Here is a 22190-nt window from a genome sequence, read left to right on the forward strand (position 1 = left end):
CAAAAACAATCTTCGACCATCACCCTCTGCCTCCTGCCACTAAGCCAACATCCAATGTGCCAAATTGCCCTGGATCCCATGGGCTCTTACCACCTTGACCAGTCTCCCATGTGGGACTTTGTCAAAAGCCTTACTGAAGTCCATGTAGACTACATCAGCTGCACTACCCTCATCCACACACCTAGTCACCCCACAAACTTCACAAAACACTACTGTTTGGATCTAATTGGTGCACATGATCTTCACTGGTGGCTGCAGTATTGATTCTTGTGCAAATGAATCCTCCCACCTCATCCCGACTGGCACTACTTGGTGTGTGGAGGATGCTGAAAAAAAAAAATGATTACTTGTCTTGCAAGGTTGTCTTAATTCTTGGAATAGATGTATATTGTCCACATAGTGAGCTCCACTTTCTCCTCTAGCTCTTGCTAGGATCCTATTTGTCACCCTTTTTTTTTTTTGAGGGTCAGATCAAGGTGTGCCATCTTATCAAGCAGGACATGCTGTTTATACAGTGAGGTAGCAGGAAGATCTTGCGGATGTCACCCATAATCATATGTGAAAAAATGCCTTAAAGGGGTTTTATCCTTTTTATGGTTTCCTCTGCTTTGAAATTTGGCCTATCCAGCAAGCCCATCAGAAGAATTATTTCAATAGCAAAATACCGCAGATGCTGGAAATCTGAAACAACAGAAAATGCTGGTAACACTCAGCAGGTCAGGCAGCATCCTTGTAGAGAGTAACATTTCGGGTCTGTGACCCTTCGTCAGAACTGGAAAAAGTTAGAGATGGGACAGATTTTAAGCAGGTGCAGAGGGAGGGGAGGAAAGAATAAAAGGGACGGTCTGTGAATAAAAGAATTATCTCTATTTGAAGAGTGAAGAAATCCCTACAAAGCAAATTATCTTTATTTTCTTAACGTTTCTTGCATTGAGGTATCTTTGCAAGAATCCCAGTGGTGAGTTTTCTCTGCTACTGGATGTTACTGTTTTAACAAACATAATCGCAGACTATTACGATAGCAAAATACTGCAGATGCTGGAAATCCGAAATAACAAAAGAAAATGCTGGAAAAACTCAGCAGGTCAGGCAACATCCGTGGAGAGAAATTAGAGTCGACGTTTCGGGTTGAAACCCTTTTTCAAAACTGGAAAGGAAATAAAATAGATCGAAGGCAGGGCTGCGATAGAACAAAAGAAGTAAAGAGGTATTCAAAACCAGACGAGATGGTAATACAGGAAACTTTGGATTATCTGGAGGTTAACTGTCCGGAATGCTCGAGCCACTGGCAAAAATCAGGAGCCGTTTCGTTAGGTTTTTTTCCTTTTCATTGCTTTTTTTTCTCCACCAGTCAGGCTCTGCAAGGTCTCGCTGAAGCTGTTGCTAAGCTACAGAGACGCTTGCAAGGTACGGCCGACTGTTTAGAAGCTGTTGCTAAGCAACAGGGTTTGTTGCCAGATACGGCGCTCAAAATCTCCGTATGTTTCAACATTAGCGCTGGTTTGTCCGGCAGTTTTGATGGGACGGCAACAGCTCGGTCCCGTCGGTGCCGGATAGCACAGTTTCCTGTAGGACCGTGGAGACAAAAGACGGCTCAGATTAGGTGTGAAGTGTACTGGCAGGATGAGAGACAGCTGCCATGTGGGAGAGAGAAAAAAAAGGAAGGCGGGGGGGGCGGAAGGAAAGACCCAAAACAAAGGGGTGGGGAAAAAAATAAGTAAAAATGTAATAGGGGCCGAGGTTATGATCTGTAATTGTTGAACTCGATATTGAGTCTGCAAAGGCTGCAAAGTGCCTAATCGGAAGATGAGGTGCTGTTGCTCGAGTTTACGCTGAGCTTCCATGGAACAATGCAAGAGGCCAAGGACGGTGAGGTCCGAGTGGGAATGGAGCGGTGAATTAAAATGCCAGGCGACCGGAAGCTCGGGGTCACCCTTGCGGACTGAACGGAGGTGTTCCGCAAAGCGGTCACCCAATCTGCGTTTGGTCTCCCCAATGTAGAGGAGACCGCATCGTGAGCATAATCACAGACTATGTTGAGCATGTTATGGTATTAGTTTGCATAATGCATAACATGCTATTTACTGTGGTGGGGGTGAAATGAAAGCTAAATAATCATTCTAGATGCTCCCTCATTGAGCATTTATGATGTCTCAAAGCAGCAAAAGTAAGCCAAAAGGGGTTAGTGATAATCTCTTAAACATCATTGCTATTAACGAGATACTTCTGCACCCTCATCCCTGCCCTTAATAACAAATGTACTTTGCTCCTTCCAGTTATCCCTTAGTGAATTGGAACATGGGGCATTAGAGATTGCTGTGATCCAAAGTTTATTCCACTACCTTTGTGAAATAGATTTTACTGATATGGTGCAGTGTATCCTTGCCCCAGATCTTCAAAGAATTCTCAATTCTGTACTATTAGCAGTAATGATTATAGCTCAAAATTGAAATACTGTTGTTTTGAACGAAAGAACAAAATTACAGGAAACTTTGTTATATCCGGCACCGACGGGACCGAGCTGTTGCCGATCGATCAAAACTGCCGGACATACCAGCGTTAATGTTGAAGCATACGGAGGTTTTCATCTCCGTATCTGACAACAAACACTGTTGCTTAGCAACAGCTTCAAACAGTCAGCCCGTACCTTGGAAGCGTCTCTGTAGCTTAGCAACAGCTTCAGAGAGACTTTCCAGAGCCTGACTGTTGGAAAAAAAAAAAGCCACGAGAATGGAAAAAAAAGTCACGAGAATGGAAAAAAAAGTCACGAGAATAAAAAAAAACCTAACAAAGCGGCTCCTGATTTCTGCCGGTAGATCGAGGTTTCCGGACATACAACCTCCGGATAAACCAAAGTCTCCTGTACTAGTGTGATAATTTTAACACAGTAACATTTTTTTGCATAATCCGGTGAATGTGGTGTAAGGTGGGTGAGCCTGTCCTCTGAGGAGGAAGCTGCATTCACAGGGAGGGAGCGCAGGTTGGAGAATCAGGCCTATGCTGTTGTAGCCCAGCCTCTGACCATCACTCCATATGAGCACATCTTTCCCAGTGTAAGCAAGGGATTGTGGAATTGCACCTTATAACCAATACTCACTAGTTGCCAGTAGTTTCAAATATTGTATATCCAATTTTTTCCTAAACTACATTTAACATACAATTTTTGAAAAATAGCAGTTGTTGAGGTTTTTTTTCCCATTTTGTTCATACAAGGCTGTACATTTTCAGAGCCGATTGCTGTGGTAGTGTTTTGCATTTTCACTTTCAGGAGTGTTGTGACGCACTGCTCCTGTAAGGACTCATTTCTTTAATGTGCAGGTAAAAGGTAGTCTGCCCTGTACCAAATAGAATATAATTTCCATTATTGCCAGTTCCCCATAAATAGTATACTGCTGATGCCATCGGAAACTTAATGCAGTTGTTTCTGGCGCTGCTTCCGCCGGCTTTTAATAAATGTTCTGTCTGTTTGTGTTTTGTGTTGCATGTTACAGAAATCTTTCAATGTTTCCTATCAGCCCGTGAAGTTGCTCGTGGTCGTGACCGAGAGAGAATGAACAGCACGACTGGAATTGGGAATGGAACAGTCGTCCGACTAGACGATCCACCGTCTCAGCTGCGGGAAGAACGGCGAGTCAGCACTGGACTTACAGAAGGACAGGACCTTTACACTGCAGCTTGCAACTCTGTCATCCATCGCTGTGCATTGTTAATTCTAGGAGTCACCCCAGTCGTACAAGAGTTGCACCAAAAGGATGAAGGGCGGACAGGACATTCTGTTTCTGGAGTGAATGAAGGACTTGGTTTTATGACTAGGTTAGCAACCATTTTTCTACGAATATAATCAAAATGCTTTTTTGAGGGCCAATTAGAGAAGAAAAGGTAATAACATACATTTAACAATTGTTGATTTGACAGTTACTAAATTATTTTGCATAGTCATTGATGTGTAGTATTCTTTCATTTGTATGTTTTTTTAAAATTCTTTCCTGGGATGTGGGTGTCGTTGGCAATGCCAACATTTATTGCCCATCCCTAGTTGCCCTTGAGAAGGTGGTGGTGAGCCGCCTTCTTGAACCGCTGCAGTCCGTGTGGTGAAGGTACTCCCACAGTGCTGTTAGGGAGGGAGCTTCAAGATTTTGACCCAGCGGCGATGAAGGAACAGCGATATATTTCCAAGTCGGGCTGGTGTGCAACTTGAAGGGGAACTTGGAGGTGGTGGTGTTCCCATGCGCCTGCTGCCCTTGTCCTTCTAGGTGGAAGAGGCCGCGGGTTTGGGAGGTGCTGTCGAAGAAGCCTTGGCGAGTTGCTGCAGTGCATCTTGTAGATGTTACACACGCGTGTTGTGGATTGTTATGCACAACATAGTCTAGAATATTTGTGATAATCTATCCCTCTAACCAGGATAAGTATTCTACTGATTTGTTGCTTAATCTTGGATGTATATTTTGTACACTTCCTCAAAGCTGCAAGTTCGAGGCATCCAACATAAGAAGCAGGAGCAGGCCATATCGCCCCTCAAGCCTGCTCTGTCATTCAGTAAGATCATGGCTGATCTTTGACCTAACTCAACTTTCCCGTCTGATCTTCATACCCCACGAGTCCAAAAATCTATCGATCTCAGTCTTGAATATATTCAACGATTCAGCATCCGCAGCCCTTTGTAGTAGAGAATTCCAAAGATTCACAGCCCTCTGAAATTCCTCCTCATCTCAGTCTTAAATTGCTGACCCCTTATCCTGAGATTGTCACCTAGTTCTAGACTCTCCGGCCAGGGTAAGCAACCTGAGTGGACAGTGGACCCACAGTGCACAGCCAAACCATTTCATTTGTGATGGCACCAGACCAAAACTACTCCAATATTTTTTCCTCCTATTCTTTGTACTTTTTCTCCTTCTCCTTCCCTTGTACTAGACAAGGCTGCTTTCAGTCATCCTTAGCTTTATTTTCTTCTTGTCAGTATCTGCCACATTTCATGAAACATGATTGCATGTGCTCACTAATCTGTACATCCTGGTATGTATCTCCAACCTGTGCCTTTTTAATTTTGTTTTATTTCACTGTTCGGATTAAACTTCTTGTCCCTGACAATAATACACACTGTCTTCCCCTTACACCTTTGTTTTGTCTGGGTTCTCTGACTGTTGGTACAGATAGAGAGGACCCGGTTTTAATCATCCATTCTAAAATGTTGGACTTTTGTTAGTTGAAAAGTGGTGCTTTATGACCATTTACAAGTAAATTGTTTAGACTGCATACAGCAAAGACCATGGGCCCCAACAACATCCCGGCTGTCGTGCTGAAGCCACACCTCTAGCCAAGCTGTTCCACTACAGCCAGAACACTGGCATCTACGCAACATTGTGGAAAATTGCCCAGGTATGTCCTGTCCACAAAAAGCAGGCCAAATCCAATCCAGCCAATTGCCACCCCATCAGCCTACTCTCAATCACAGCAAAGTGATGGAAGATGTCGTCGACAGTGCTATCAAGCGGCACTTACTCACCAATAACCTGCTCACTGATGCTCAGTTTGGGTTCCGCCAGGACCACTCTGTTCCAGACCTCATCACAGCCTTGGTCCAAACATGGACAAAAGAGCTGAATTCCGGAGGTGAGTGTGACTGCCCTTGACATCAAGGCAGCATTTGACTGTGTTGCATCAAGGAGCCCTAGTAAAATTGAACTTAATGGGGATCAAGGGGAAAACTCTTCACTGGCTGGAGTCATAGCTAGCACAAAGTAAGGTGGTTGTTGGAGGTCAATCATCACAGCCCCAGGTCATCGCTGCAGGAGTTCCTCAGGACAGTGTCCTAGGCCCAACCATCTTCAGCTGCTTCATCAATGGCCTTCCCTCATCATAAGGTCAGAAGTGGGGATGTTCGCTGATGATTGCACACTGTGCAGTTCCATTTGCAACTCCTCAGATAATGAAGCAGTCCATGCCTGCATGCAGCAAGACCTGGACAACATTCAAGCTTGGGCTGATAAGTGGCAGGTAACATTCGTGCCAGGCAATGATTATCTCCAACAAGAAAAAGTCTAACCATCTCCCCATGACGTTCAATTGCATTACCATCGTCGAGTTCCTCACCATTGACCAGAAACTTAACTGGACCTACATAAATACTGTGACTACAAGAGCAGGTCAGAGGCTGGGTATTCTGTGGCAAGTGACTCAAATCCTGTCTCCCCAAAGCCTTTGCACCATCTACAAGTCAAGAGTGTGATGGAATACTGCCCACTTACCTGGATGAGTGCAGCTCTAACAACACTCAAGAAACTTGACACCATCCAGGACAAAGTAGCCCGTTTGATTGGCACCCCATCCACCACCTTAAACGTTCACTCCCTCCACCACCGGCGTACCGTGGCTGCAGTGTGTACCATCTACAAGATGCACTGCAGCAACTCGCCAAGGCTTCTTCGACAGCACCTCCCAAACCCGCAAGCGCTCCCACCTAGAAGGACAAGGGCAGCAGGCACATGGGAACACCATCTCCTCCAATTCACACCATCCTGACTTGGAATTATGTCGCCGTTCCTTCATTGTCTGAGTCAAAATCCTGGAACTCACTCTCTAACAGCACTGTGGGAGTACCTTCACCACACGGACTGCAGCAGTTCAAGAAGGCGGCTCACCACCACCTTCTCTAGGGCAATTAATCGATAGGCAATGATGCTGGCCTTACCAGCGATGCCCACATCTCAGGAACTAATTAAAGGAAAGACTCCCAGCTCACCTTTGGAAAAGAAACGGTCTTGTGTTGAGGACACTGCTTTTGGAAACCTACCTCTAATTTGACTCTGAATTACCTGCTTTCACATCCTCCATCAAAGCTTCAAGATCCAAGAATTCTTAGTTACTGTGTTGCTGAGGAGAGCAACACCAGCTGTAGTTGCTCGAGAGAGAGCTTTTATCACAACACCCCAACATGGCAAATTCCTTTACTACTGCCAATGCATTGGTGCCGATATCCTTGCAACAACCTGCATGCACACATTGCACTAATCTGAAATTGTGACATTCCGGAGTGTTGGGTGAAACAGGATTCTTTAATTAGCCTCTAGTTTCATTCACTTTGTCTTTTAGGGACAACTGTGCAAACTGCTCACAGGCCTTACTGGATTGTACTCTGTTCCTGTTTGGGTTGATATCCAAGGAATGGTTCAACTGGTTTTCCACCAGTTCATTAGTGGAGTCTGTTGCTTGCTATCGGATGAAATTACTCAGCACAAAATCTCAGCTTTGCACAATCTATTACCTCCAGATTTTAAAAACATCAGACTGCTGATGATCAATAGGACACAATTTCTGCTTCGAGAATACAAGTTAGAGTAACTACACTAGATATGTGATGCGCTATCAATTACTCATAAAAGACAGAGTTAAGAGAGTAACTAAAGGCTTTTATTAACAAAAGAATGAAGGTCTGCCTCGAGTGGTCGACCGGTCCAGAATACAAAGGGCTGGGGAGCAGTCACCTTTATACGAGGACTTGTGGGAGGAGTCAGCCGAGGCATGTCCAGGCATGTACACAGTGGAATACAAACAGTGGTTTACCACAATATGCAACTTGAAACGTATGTCTGGTGCTCCACAAACTGTTGCAACATTCTATTGACTGACATGACTGATATAGACCTCGGACTACCATTCTGTAAACTAGCCTTCTCCCTTGACATGACTGATCTAGACCTCGGGCTACCATTCTGTAAACTAGCCTTCTCCCTTGACATGACTGATCTAGACCTCGGGCTACCATTCTGTAAACTAGCCTTCTCCCTTTGGCTCAGTCAGAGAGTTAATGGGTTTAAGATACTTCTAGCTGAACCCTCTTTACATACTTTCTTGAAGATAGGGTGGAAATTTGTTGACCATCCTGTGAAGGTTTGAAATTCTGCCTATCCAAAACACAGATCAAAATGGAACTACGTGCATGCATCATACATCTTAACAACACAGATTTTTTCCTCTTGCAGCTGAATAATAATGCAAGTTCCTAGAACTTTGTATCATATGGGTCTAGGACTCTGGGTTCTTTGATTTCCAAACTCTACCTAGAACAAATGTATTGAGTTTTGCTTTGAGTTGGTTAGAAGAAGGGTCCCAGACCTGAAACGTTGACTCTCTTTCTCTCTCCACGGATGCTGCCTGGCCTGCTGAGTATTTCCAGCCTTTTCTGTTGTTAAAGTATGTTTGTAACTGCTTCGAATTCCTACCTTATTTTAATGTAGAACTAATATTAGTGTGTTCTAGACACTACAATAATAAAATGCAAAAGTAAAGAGTACCTCATTTCATTTAATGACCAAATCAGTGTTACTGCTTATGTTGACCAGCCTTGCCTTGAATCTTGGATTTAGGTGATTTAAAATTTCACAAGAAGTCTATTACGTAAAGTATTTAACTTGAAGTTTGTGGAGGACTTCCATGATAACTAGATTTATTTCTTCTAGGAGTGAAAGCTTGACAGCAGAGAGCCAATCTGTGCAATCCAATTCTACCTACAAACTGACTAAATCAAGAAGCGAATCGGACTTGTCTCAGCCTGAATCTGACGAGGAAGGATGTGCATTTGTGAGTATGTCAATCGTAAAGGTTGCTTCAATAATAATAAATGGTAACTCGGCAGAGCAAGTGGCTCTGTGGGCTAGTACCTGGGTTTTACTGCAAGCAGACTGCTGGTTTGAAAGGTCTGCCTTTCAGTTGTAAGGCTCCTACGTGAAACATGTTTGTGCAGCCTTGAAGACACACAATTTGTTAGTTTCATCCAGAGAAGCCAGACAATCCAGCAACTAACCTGTAAGTATTTCATGATCCCTTTAAATAGCGCTGGTGGGGGAGTTCTTCATGCCATTTAATGTAGTGTTCAGCTGTGCGAGGTTATGACACAGCATTGGCTGGAGTGTGGCATTCCAAATTGGCAGTGGTGGCTTCAAGTCAGTGTGCAACTGATCAGGCAGACAGATCTGTCAGACCAGTCTGGGAAATTATAATATATAACTGCAGGAGGGCATGCTATGTTGTGGCTGGGGAAAGTCATATTGTTGGAGCCAAGTGCCATGATCCTTCAGGAGTTAAATTGCGCCTGATTTTTAGGTGCTACATGGCCACCTAAGGTTTCAAAATGGGGTCCAAGAGGCGTCACGCACACTTCCGACGGGAAGTGCTCGGGATGCCATCTTGGTAAAGGGGTTTGCGCGCGCGCGTGCCTAATGACCGCCGGCAGCAGGCAGATCGTGACGCAAATCCGTGTGCAATGCTGATTTGAAGCCACCGCTGCCATTTTGGAATGCCACACTCCAGCCAATGCTGTGTCTTAACCTCGCACATAGTGGTTAGCACTGTTGCCTCACAGCGCCAGGGACCCGGGTTCGAATCCGGCCTCGGGCGACTGTCTGTGTGGAGTTTGCACATGCTCCCCGTGTTTGCGTGGGTTTCCTCCGGGTGCTCCGGTTTCCTCCCACAGTCCAAAATGTGCGGGTTAGGTTGATTGGCTATGATAAATTGACCCTTAGTGTTAGGGGGGATTAAATACGTGGGGTTACGGGGATAGAGTGGGATATGTGTTGGTGTAGGGGTTACGGGGATCGGGTGGGATATGTGTCGGTGCAGGCTCGATGGGCCGAAATGGCCTCTATCTGCACTGTTGTGATTATGTGAGCTGAACGTGACGTTAAATGGCACGAAAGACCAACCCCTCCCCCAACCAGCGTTATTTAAAGGGCTCATGAATTACTTGCAGGTTAATTGCTGGATTGTTTCTTTGGGCTGCTGGTGCAATTATGCACGTTTTTGGAGGTTTCCTATACTTGGCTAACAATTCGGTACTCTACAGGGAGTGGTCTTGCTGTACTTTTTGTGTCATTTAAAATATTGTGCTGAAAGAAGCTGCATCCAGACATGGGTGGCCTGGTAGGCCTTCCTCTGGGAATTGAACATGACTGGGAGAATGAAGAGAGGAAGGGAGGCTACAACTGGGTAGCTTCTTTCTGCCAGGGCTCTACGTGAACATGAATGATACCAGTAGCCTCAGCTACACGTCCCCATTCACCAACAGTCCTACACTCCGTATCTCTCCTCGCTCACTGGATCACCACATCGTCCTCTTTCTGACAACATTGCTTCTCCTCTCCGTTCACTGTGGAAATAAACCCATCACCAAATGCAAATTCAAATCTAAATTTATCAATTTGATCATTAAATAATAGGTACAAAATGAAACTAATCACCCTTGTGGATTCCCTTCGTGTCTGTCTTCCATGTGTTTTTACCTTCCCTAGTATTCCTATGGGTGCTTCCCCACTGGCTGCAGCATGAGTGGTGGAAGGCTGCTGTGCAGATGGCCTTGGATGGTGACCTTGAACAGCTCTGGGCCTGGTTTCAGACTTCACCATCTCGACCTGCGCTGCAGCAGTCTGGACCGACTGGCTGACGGACAACAGCAAGGGCACTGGTGGGAGCAGGATTACTGACATCCTGAGCGAGGGCATCACCTTCCTGTTCTATGGAGCCACTGCCACTCTCCCGGGGCGGCACCTCCGCAACCCTGGTAATCTGTTGGAGAACAGGATTGCTGGACTGCTGTGATTCCCTGGAAGCTACTTTCAACAGTGGTACCCAGAGTTGGAGGTGGCAGGAGTCTGAGCTTCGAAGGCAGCAGTCTGAGCTTTGATGGAAGCTGTTTGTGCTGTAATGCAAGTTGTGACATCGGTCATCAGATGCTGCCTCATGGTGGGTTCCCCAGATGTACTAGAAATATAGAAACATAGAAGATAGGAGCAGGCGTAGGCCATTCGGCCCTTCGAGCCTGCTCCGCCATTAATGAGATCATGGCTGATCATCCAAATTCAGTACCCTGTCCCTGCCTTCTCCCCATATCCCTTGATCCCTTTAGCCTTAAGAAATATATCCAACTCTTTCTTGAATATATTTAATGAACTGGCCTCCACCGCTCTCTGTGGCAGAGAATGCCACAGGTTCACCACTCTCTGGGTGAAGAAATTCCTCCTCATTTCAGTCCTAAATGGCTTACTCCTTATCCTTAAACTATGACCCCTGGTTCTGGACTCCCTGGCCATCATAAACATCCTTCCTGCATCTAGTCTGTCCAGGCCTGACAGAATTTTATAGATTTCGATGAGATCCCCTCTCAATCTTCTAAACTCCAGTGAGTATAAGCCCAATCGACACAATCTCTCCTCATACGTCATTCCTGCCATCCCAGGTATCAGCCTGGTGAATCTTTGCTGCACTCCTTCCATGGCAAGAACGTCCTTCCTCAGGTAAGGCGACCAAAACTGCACACAATACTCAAGGTGTGGTCTCACCAAGGCCCTGTACAACTGTAGCAAGACATCCTTGTTCCTGTACTCGAACCCTCTTGCTACGAAGGCCAACATACCATTTGCCGCCTTAACCGCCTGCTGCACCTGCATGCTTACCTTCAGCGACTGGTGCACAAGAACACCCAGGTCTCTTTGCACTTCCCCTTCTCCCAATCTATTGCCATTCAAATAATAATCTGCCTTCCTGTTTCTGCCACCAAAGTGGATAACCTCACATTTATCCACATTATAGTGCATTTGCCACGTTTCTACCCAATCTGTCCAAATTGTACTGGAGTTTCACGACATCCTCCTCACAGCTTACCCTCCCACCCAGCTTTGTGTCGTCTGCAAATTTGGAGATATTACATCCAATTCCCTCGTCCAGATCATTAATATACATAGTGAACAGCTGGGGTCCTAGGACCGATCCTTGCGGTACCCCACTAGTCACTGCCTGCCACTCGGAAAAGGACCCGTTTATTCCAATTCTTTGCTTTCTGTCCGCCAACCAGTTCTCTATCCAAGTCAATACCTTGCCCCCAATCCCATGTGCCTTAATTTTGCACGCTAATCTCTTATGTGGGACCTTATCGAAAGCCTTCTGAAAGTCCAAATACACCACATCCACTGGTTCTCCCTTATCTATTTTACCAGTTACATCCTCAAAAAAATTCCAGTAGATTAGTCAAGCACGATTTACCTTTTGTAAATCCATGTTGACTTTGTCCGATCCTGTCACTGCTTTCCAAGTGCTTTGCTATTGCATCTTCTTTTATAATGGATTCTAGCATTTTCCCCGCTACCGATATCAGGCTTACCGGTCCATAATTCCCCGCTTTTTCTCTACCACCTTTTTTGAATAGTGGGGTAACATTAGCTACCCTCCAATCCATGGGTACTGTTCCAGAGTCTATCGAGTTCTGGAAGATGACCAGCAATGCATCTACTATTCTAGGGCCACTTCCTTAAGTACCCTGGGATGTAGATTATCAGGCCCTGGGGATTTATCGGCCTTCAGTCCCATCAATTTTCCTAACACCATTTCCCTACAAATACTGATTTCTTTCAGTTCAACCCTTTCATCAGACCTTATGTTCCCTGGCATCTCTGGGAGGTTATTTGTGTCCTCCTTTGTGAAGACAGAACCAAAGTATGTATTTAGTTGGTCTGCCATTTCTTTGTTTCCCATTATAAATTCCCCTGATTCTGACTGCAAGGGACCTACGCTTGACTTCACCAATCTTTTTCTCTTCACATATCTATAAAAGCTTTTACAGTCAGTTTTTATGTTCCCTGCTAGCTTACTCTCCTATTCTATTTTCCCTTTCTTAATTAATCCCTTTGTCCTCCTTTGTTGAATCCAAAACTGCTCCCAGTCCTCAGGATTATTGCTTTTTCTGGCCAATTTATATGTCCTCTCCTTGGATCTTATGCTATCCCTAATTTCCCTTGTTAGCCACGGTTGAGTCACCTTTTTTGTTTTATTTTTATGCCAAACTGGGATGAACAAATTCTGTAGCTCATCGATTCGGTCTTTGAATGTTTGCAATTGCCTATCCACCGCCAACCCTTTGAGTGACATTCCCCAATCAATCCTACCCAACTCGCTCCTCAGACCATCGTAGTTTCCTTTATTTAAATTTAGGACCCTAGTCTCTGAGTCAACTACTCCATTCTCCATCTTAATGAAGAATTCGATCATATTATGATCGCTCCGACCCAAGGGGCCTCGTACAACAAGATTGCTAATTAATCCTTTCTCGTTACATAATACCCAGTCTAAGATGGCCTGATCTCTGGTTGGTTCCTCGACATATTGGTCCAGGAAACCATCCCGTAAACACTCCAGGAATTCCTCCTCCACAGTATTGTTACTAATTTGGTTGGCCCAATCTATATGTAGATTAAAGTCACCCATGTAGGTGATCACATGTTCAGGTTGGAAAGATGGACTCCAGTCTCTGTGCAAAGCCCTGTGCCAAGTTGGAGATGGACTCCTCCATGCTCCTTGACATTGTGTGCAGGCTTTCCAGTGCACCATGCATTTGGTTGTGCATGCCCATCAGCTGCCTTTTATAGCCTGGGCCATCAAAGTCCTCATCTGACTCCCCTGCAACAGAACTAGTGTGCCATCTCTCCCTCTGCTGCGCTGGCACCTGTGGTATCCTTTCCGCCCTGCCGTGGCTCCTGAGCACTTATGCCCGGTGTCTCACGATGTGTAGATCCCTTCTTTATCCTATCCTCTATAGTATGCGCAGTGCCAGCCTCTGAGCTGGTGGCTGCGAGTGCAAGATCGAGTGACTGTGTCTCTTCAACATCAATGTCTTCTTCCTCTTCTCTGGCTTGGAAGGTTCCAGTTCTTGGGTATCTGAAATGAAAAAGGGACAAGGGTTGGGCTTTGGTGCTGGGAGAGGAGAAAGTAAGTAGTGTGTGCTGACACCGTCCACAGCTTGTTAGTCAGACTGTGGGATACAGGAGAAGTGGGAAGAAAGGAGGAGGATTAGGAATGCAGAGACCCTCATTATCGAAGCCTCCAGCACTGCCAGTGGTAACGGTCTGAGTGATACGCTTTCCCATGATGGCCAGCACTGTCTCCTCGATGAAGGTTAAAACACGCAGGCACGCTTTTCCTCCAGCTTTTTTGCTGCTTCCTGTTCTGCACCACCTTCTCCTGCAAGAAAGAGGGAAATGTGTCAGTGTGTGTTCTGCAATATGTTTGGATGATGTGGCTGTCATGGTTGAAGAGCTGCCAGTGTGTGTGAGCCATGAGTTGTGGGTGAGGTTTGAAACTGTGCTAATTGGGTAAGGTAAAGCGTATGAATTGAATTTGCGTACTGATTGCTGGAGATTGTTGGTGGGTGACAGATGGGATGTAGTGAATTGAGCAGAGGATGAGGCTAGTGGTGCAGTTCGTATGATACTGTATTTGAAGATTGAAAACTCTCACCTTTGACAACTCGTGTCAAATCTGCTTTTTGTGGCCTGTTGTAATACATTGAAAATATCCTTTATGACCTCATTAGTTTCACACAAGAGTATTACCAACCCAAATTTATCCCATAACTTGCTGGGGTGGAACACATTCAGGCAGATCTAGTTAAAACCTACACCTTGGATGAACAGGCGTTTCTGCCAATGTAAGATACAGTAATTGCCACTCATTTTAAATATACTTATACCAGCACATAGCAGTGAGTTAATTGGGGATCCTCATTACTTACCTGGCCGGTTTTCTTCCATGCATCCTTCCAATTATGGTAGATTGTAGACACCGTGGAGTTTCTGCTAGGGGCCCAATCGGCCAAGTGCGCCCAGAATGCACTGGACACTGCGGCAGCTTTGCAGACGTGAAGTTATGCCCAGATTTCCATGCAAACTCATTATAATAGACCCAACCGCAAAATCTCCCATGAATCAGCGCAGTCAAGCAGCGTAATTGATGTGTGACTGGAACGTGGCATTCTGCAGCATCACAGAGGAGTGGGATTGCCAGAAAATGAGCCGTCCCTCAACTAACTGATTTAATGCTCTTGGTCTTGCTTTTTAATTGGCTTCAGTTGACTGCTGGTCACCGGTCTTCAAATAACGAATTACTGCAACAGAATGGGCCACCCCTGTGTGGCTCCAGTTGACTGCTGGTCACCGGTCTTCAAATAACGAATTACTGCAACAGAACGGGCCACCCCTGTGTGGCTCCAGTTGACTGCTGGTCAAGGGCAGGTCAATGACTGCATTTCAAGTAATTGCAGCAGCAGGAGAAACAGACCTGGGTCAGACTTCAATTGACTGCTGTTCACTGCAGGTACAGGTGATTAATGCTGGACTCCTGTGACCATGTGTTCCTGTGCACCCGAGAATCTGGGTACAGGAAACTCTCTGGTATCCGGCACCGACTGGACCGGGATGGTGCCGCTTGATTTAAAATTCCGGATGACGGAGAGGGTTATCTACCGAGGCTATTTTTAATAGAGTCAGACTCCTGTTATTGAGGTGTTCGGACTTCCGACAGCGCCAAGAAGCCGAGTAGTGGCAGTTTGGAGAACGACCCCCACTGACTAACTTGGCCACCGCGGGAGACTCGGACTCAGCAACATTTCCGGTTATTGAGGTGTTTTCGGAGTATGAATTTTGCCGGTTAATAGAGAATTCCGGATATTTAGGTGCCGTTTAAACGAGAGTTTCCTGTACAGTGTAATGAACGCCCCTGAACGGGCATGATTGGCGGAAACTCACCATTCTGACCTGGGGGTGTGGCCAACTTTGTAGGCGGGGCATGCTTAGGGTGACTGGACTTTTGAACCAGCGCATAACTCCAGCGTAAAGTGCTTATGGGCCCAACTCGACTTGCGCTTAAAATTCCACAAGCTTTAGTGCTATTTCATTTGATTCCGCCCAGATTAAGCTGCTATCTGGGTGGAAATCATGCGGAAGCTCTTGGCCATGGAGTTTACCTCCTACGTGATTCTTTTCCATGCCAGTAGACCAACATTTTAGTTAATAGCTGGCACTTCTGGCCTGTAGAGAGCAATTTTTCCATTCCCTCACACAGTCCATAATGGTCGTCAGGGTCTCATCTGTGAAGCAGGCTTTTTATGGCCATCTTGCTCACTCCATGAGTGCTCGTATTTGTGCACTCCATAGATGGTTTGACACAATACAGTCTTCAAAGTGTTTACATGCCTGTTAAGGAAGTTGGTAGGTGATTGCCACAGTATTTTTCCAGTTGCATTCTGTTTGGCTGCTCAGTAATGTTAGTTGTTATGCACCTGACTGCCAAGAAAGTGCACTGAGTACACTTGTGACTAACTTAAAATAATTCATTCACTTAATGTACAAACATTGTGTTGAAGCAAATTAAAGCCCATGGTGGAAAAGTCAACACTGGTATATGTGTTGAGCTGTGAGTTGAACAAAAGACACATGCCATTCATACAACAGGGGCACCTTTTTGTCAATTGAAGCTACTCTGCATTGCTTTCAAATATTGACCATTTGACTGGTGAGCATTCAGTTAGCTGATCTACAGGAGGTACGAGTCAGAGCCCAGGATTTGAGAAAATTGGCAGCTTTTAGCTGCAACCAGGTTAATATTTGATGCATTCTTACAAGGGCCGTCAACTAATCGGTTAACTTCTGCGATTAACGCATTAATTTTTCTGGTGATTAACTGGTTTTAACTCTCGTTAATCGTGGAGGTTATGCATGCAGGAGTTTTTTTCTGCAAAGGTACAAGCTTTGCATTTTGAAGTTGTTTTAATATTCCTTTCCTTATGTCGTTGGGCCGTGCACTAACTTCAAGCAAGTGGGCAGACAGGTGATCTCCCCTCTGGTTTCAGCCGATATCATTGACTAAACTGTGCAAGAACAGTCACTCGGTGACTTCATTATTTTCCCCCCACTCTCTGTGAGGAGACATTTAGGGGTCGATTTTAGTTCAGGTGCGGGGAATTGGCGGTTTCCCCGAATGTAGTGATTCCGACACAATTGTCAATGGGTCTGTGAGCTTGATGCAAATTTAACACAATTGGCCAATTGATTTCCAGCGTGTGGGAAGCCTTGGCAATTGAGTATTTCCAGTCAGAAAGTCGCAGAATATGACGTCATCATTGCTGCTGCTTTTAAGGTCTACAGCAAACCTTGCTTCCTCTGCAGGCTTCCAACCTTCAACATTAAGATGGCACAAGAGCCTGCAGGAGGAACGGCCAGCAGGAGGGCCAGATCGGCGCCCAAATTTGATGAGGCTTCACTACAGGCATTATTGGATGGTGCTAGGGCTCACGGGGAGGTCCTCTTCCCTTCTTCAGGGAGGAAGAGGCCTCCCAGCCAGACCAAGGCTGTGTGGCTAGAGGTGGCAGGTCAAGTCAACTCCTTGGGGCTGACGCGAAGAACGTGGTTGCAGTGCAGGAAAAGATTCCATGACCACCTTCGCACTGGAAAAGTAAGTACTGTATGAAGTTTCCATCACCCTCAATCTGTTCCCCATTGCCTTTCCTCACCAGCACTCAGCTTTAGCACTCTCTTCCTGCACATCCCACTAGACACTCGCATCCATACACCCTTAGCCATTCCCTCTCTATGCTCACAATCACAGAACTATTCCACCATGCAGCCCTCACACTCCCTCTCACTCTGATGCTTTGAACACAACTGACTACACACAGGGAGGGCCCTTTGTCTTGCAACCTCACTCCATCTTTGTCTCCTTCTAAGTATCTATGCTATGCAATCTCTGCACTCCTTCATTCTCACTCAACCTCTGCTTGTCCCCCTCATTGCAGGAAAAGAGAGCTCACAACAGGAGAGCGCGAGCCAGGACAGGAGGAGGGCCGCCCTCATTAGCCCAGCTCACCCCCTGGGAGGAAGGTGCCCTGGAGATTTCCGGGGCTGACCGAGATGTGGACATTGGGGAAGGACAGGCAGGAGCATCCCTGCAAGCTGGTGACAGAATAGTTTTCCATCTCTCTCATTAGCATTGCATGAGTCGCTGATAATGATTCTGAAGCTACATCATATGGACTTATGATCATCTGCAAAATGCAATGTGCATGTAACCTTGGCATCACATCTCTAACTTTTTCCTTGACTCCCCCACAGGACCATCAAGAGCCCCCGGTGCAGGAGGAAGAGCCTGAGCAGCCGGACTCCTCCGAGGAATCTGCAACCTCTGAGGGTGCAGCGTCATCAGAAATAAGCACACCCAGCACCAGCGCAGACACTCACACCTCGGTGGGACCTTCAGGACATAGAGTAGAGTTGTCACCTGGTGTATCACAGCTCACAAGTGAGCATCAGCAGATTGTGGAGACAGGGACAGCAGTGGAGAGTCCTCGTCGGAGGGCGCAGGACTCTGCCAGCTCGGCTCAGCTGCATGTCGACCCTCTGCCTCTGGGTCCATCCGTAAGATCAGAGGTGATGGAACTCCAGGCACAGATGCAGGAGTCTCTGACAGGTTTTGTCTCTAGGGTCGCTGCCTATGTGGAGCGAATGGAGGAGTCTATCGCGAACGTGAACAGAGCCTTTGTGGAGTCATTGGCGCATGAACGCATCACCACGGAAAGGATGGCTACCTACGTGGAAATGATTGCTGCCTCCATGGTAAGGCTGGCTATGGTAGAGGAGAGGAGGGCTACGGCCATGGAGGAGGTTAGTCACCAGGGTATGGAAAACATGGTGAGTGTTCAGAATAGAATGACATCTCTTGAGGAGCGATGGGCATCTATTTAACAGAGAAACCAGACCTTCATGGAAGTCCTTCTGAGTAGGACTGCCATTGCAGATACGGGTCCCCATGGCCCCCCTGATGTGCAGCAAGCTGCTCTCAAGCCATTTGCAGGCACTGAGGGGGACCTGACCCATGAGAGGGAGGTTGGTGGCAGACCTCAAGGAAGTGGGGCGCCTCTCCAAGCGCTCTCACTTCCATGCCACTGCAGAGCCCTCGGTCAGAGCCCCGCTGGAGTCCACACCCAAGTGAGATAGAGGTCTCAACCCCTGCACAGCCGCAGGAGCAGCAGACTGCTGACGAGCCCTCACAGGCTCGCCACCCCAGAGGACGCCTGCCAAAGGTGTCGAGACAGGAGCAGCAGGAAAGTGAGCAAGGGACCTCCACATCTGCTGAAGCCACAGGGGAAGCACCACGTAGGTGCACGCATAAGAGAAAGATACTGCACAAATAGTCACAGAGGTAGTCACTTGGGTGAAATGTGTTTATTTTAAAAATGCCATCAGTTGGTTATTGTAAATAAAACATTTTTGATGGCAACTTCTGCAGTTGTGGCATGTCTCATTTCGCGAATGGGGCTGGAGGTCCTCTAATGCCAAGAGGGGAAGGAAAAAAAGGCCTCCCATGCTTCTGGTAGGTGCCTCAGTTGAGGAAGCGCTGAGTGAGGGTGGCGAGAGGGGTCTCGCAGGAGGTCACACTGGAGAAGTCTGTGAGGCTCCAACCTTCCACAGCTGTGGTTATGCCTTCTAAAAGTTCCCCCAGACCTGACACGACAAAGTCCTGCCACCTGCAAATGATGACTGATCAAATATCCTCTTTGATGTTGGACCTGCAGCTGTGTGGTAAACCACTGTTTGTATTCCTGTTTGTCCTGTTTGTATTCCACTGTGTACATGCCTGGACATGCCTCGGCTGACTCCTCCCACAGGTCCTAGTATAAAGGTGACTGCTCCCCAGCCCTTTGTATCCTGGACCGGTCGACCACTCGAGGCAGACCTCCATTCTGTTGTTAATAAAAGCCTTTAGTTACTCTTCTAACTCTCAGTCTTTTATGAGTAATTGATAGCGCATCAAGCTGATAGTCAGCAAGCCAATAGTGTTCACGCCAGGTTTCACAGGCGTCATCCCCACCAAGCACGTTTTGCGTGGGAAAAGGGTTAAACAGGCAAGGGCCTGTTAAAATGGAATTATAAAGGCCAATCAGTGCTGTTTACGGGCCCTAAAGACCAGTCCTGCCTGTTGCAGGCGGGACTGATGCGGCTCAATCAGACACACCTAGGTTAAAATGGCGTGCGGGGGGGGGGGGGGCGGTTGCGACCCCCAGGTTTTGTGATTTTAACCCCCCCGCACGCCTAAAAGCCCGCCTCACGGCCCAATGAAAATCGAGGCCTTAGTCTTGGCTTGGCACTTTCTAACTTCATAATTGAGATTGAGAACTTGATAGTTTGTAGAAGGGGAATAACAACTCTGATCCCACTCCTCGGTGCTCCATGGTATGCCATACCACCGGATGAAGATTTTTTTAAAGTTCAGGCCATACGAATGCACCAACCACTTGCACAATAATATTTACACAGGGTGGTTTTAAAGCCTCGGTGAAATTAACTTTAATTCGTAATGGTGCTGTGAGCGAATACCCTTCACTGGCAAGTGGCAGGATGTGCCTCTGATACCAAAAGTGGTGATACCAGGCTCCACCGTGCTGTCCGGGGGAAGGTAACAATGGATACCAACCGTAGTGTTTCGTGCTGACAGGTAGCATTCTTCACCTGGATTTAAACTTGGTGCACTGTCCCGAGGTCCCTCCCAGAACGCTGCAGAGCAGAGTTCATCTGCAAGCACAGCCACGTTACTGGATGACTCTGATTCGTGAGCATATACAGGAAACTTTGGTTTATCCGGAGGTTATATGTCCGGAATACTCGATCTAACGGCAAAAATCAGGAGCCGTGTTCTTTAAGTTTTTTTTAGTTCCCGTTGCTTTTTTTCCCCCAGTCAGGTACTGCAAGGTCTGTAGCTATAGCAACAGCTTCAGCTAGAGACGCTTGCAGCTGCAGCCGACTGTTTTGAAGCTGTTGCTAAGCAACAGGGTTTGTTGATTCACACGGAGCTTTTCAGTTCCGTATGTTTCAACATTAACGCTGGTATGTCCGGCACTTTTGATGGGACGGCACCAGCTCGGTCCCGTCAGTGCCGGATATCAGAGAGTTTCCTGTATGGGGCTATGTTAGAAGTACAGAAGATTTGCATGAATCCAGAAATAGGAAACTAGGCTTTTGCTTTTGGATGATAATCGCATCGGTAGAAAACAAACTTGAATCAGATGATGCAGTAATTGTATCGATTTATATATGCAATTAAAACCAGGATTAAACATTTTAATTGCAATTACCTTTTTTAACCGCTTGACGGCCCTTATTTTTACACATCAAAGCAGAAAATTGGCTGTGCCAATTAATATTTTCAGTGTTTCCTTGAGCTTGACCATTCCCAGATGAAGTTATAAGTAAACTCAACTGCAGTGGTCAGAAGGCTAAAAGATGTATTCACAACTTTGCGGACCCTATTTTTAAACTGGAATAAAGTTGTCATTTTTTTTATGGTTTACTGACTGAACAAAAAATGAAATGCATTTTAAAATGTACCAATGTATTTTTTTTTTAAAGAACTCCAGAAGAAATGTGGACGTGGATTTAGATTTGGCATCAGTTCAGAGAAAAAGGGGTGAGTCTATTGTGTAGATCTCTGCTTTTGTAATTTAGATGTTAATGTAATGCTGGAATGAGTTGTCCTAGAATATCATATCAGTTGATCCAGAATTGTCCTTGTTCGTTTCTGTTTAATTGATTTGTATCGGTGTCGCTACACTGCCGTGGACAGAATTTTTGTAATAATACTTGTATATCATTTTCATTTTTAAATGAGAGTTTTTAAAAGTTGGTGCCAAACCTGAGCCATTTGGAGAATCTCTTATCCTTGTCTTGTGTTTAATCTCGAGCATGATATATTTAGTGCAGGCGTGACTGAGTGAAATTTACTAGCACCATCGGTTGCTCCGACTCTCTGCGTAATTGTGGCCAATGATCAAAGTTCTTGTGTTCGGGGAAAACAGGAAACATATTTGAGTGCATACTTTGTGCATAATGTGAAAGAACACAATCTGTGTAAACAGCTATAGTCAAGCCTAAATTTAGTTCAGTGTTATATTCAAATATCTTCAATTATTTGAGGCTTGTAAGACCAATGTAAAAGCTGTCAGAGAAATAATACTTTGTATGGCATGGCAGTTTGAACTGTTCTTGGGAAACCTTCTAATGGCTGGTCAGAATGTCAAGGTTAAATCATGCCCAAAGCACTCCGCTGCTTCAAACATAAACTTTCCAAGCATGTGTTGTCAAATGTCTCCTTTTGTCTTCTGATTTTATGTAGTAGTGTGTTTATTTCTTGTTGGCCAGTTGAGTCCCAGAAACCAGGGGAGCTGTCAGCAAGTAACTGATGGTATGGTTACTCTTTTTAAAGCTTGCCTACGTATATTCTCCAACATCCAGTATATACTGTCCCGTAACTGTAGCAGTGTTGGTTTGTCCCATCTGTTACGCTCCATGATTGTTGGGCTAGTAGGTCGGATTGTCATTCGTGTT

The 22190-nt window shown here is 45.9% G+C and overlaps 1 protein-coding gene across 4 annotated transcripts in view; it reads left to right on the forward strand.

Annotated features, from left to right (window-relative positions):
* The window catches only part of herc1 (HECT and RLD domain containing E3 ubiquitin protein ligase family member 1), a 251209-nt gene that overhangs the window by 106987 nt on the left and 122032 nt on the right, over positions 1 to 22190 (forward strand). For all 4 annotated transcript variants that reach the window (XM_085972042.1, XM_085972044.1, XM_085972043.1 and 1 more), the window contains exons 23-25: positions 3492 to 3813; positions 8457 to 8577; positions 21216 to 21273. In XM_085972042.1, the coding sequence (XP_085828168.1) occupies positions 3492 to 3813; positions 8457 to 8577; positions 21216 to 21273 (501 nt within the window). The remainder of the gene's footprint in view (positions 1 to 3491; positions 3814 to 8456; positions 8578 to 21215; positions 21274 to 22190) is intronic.

This window comes from Somniosus microcephalus, chromosome 32, assembly GCF_052327205.1.
Source record: "Somniosus microcephalus isolate GS21.2 chromosome 32, FLI_Smic_1.0, whole genome shotgun sequence".
NCBI lineage: Eukaryota > Metazoa > Chordata > Chondrichthyes > Squaliformes > Somniosidae > Somniosus > Somniosus microcephalus.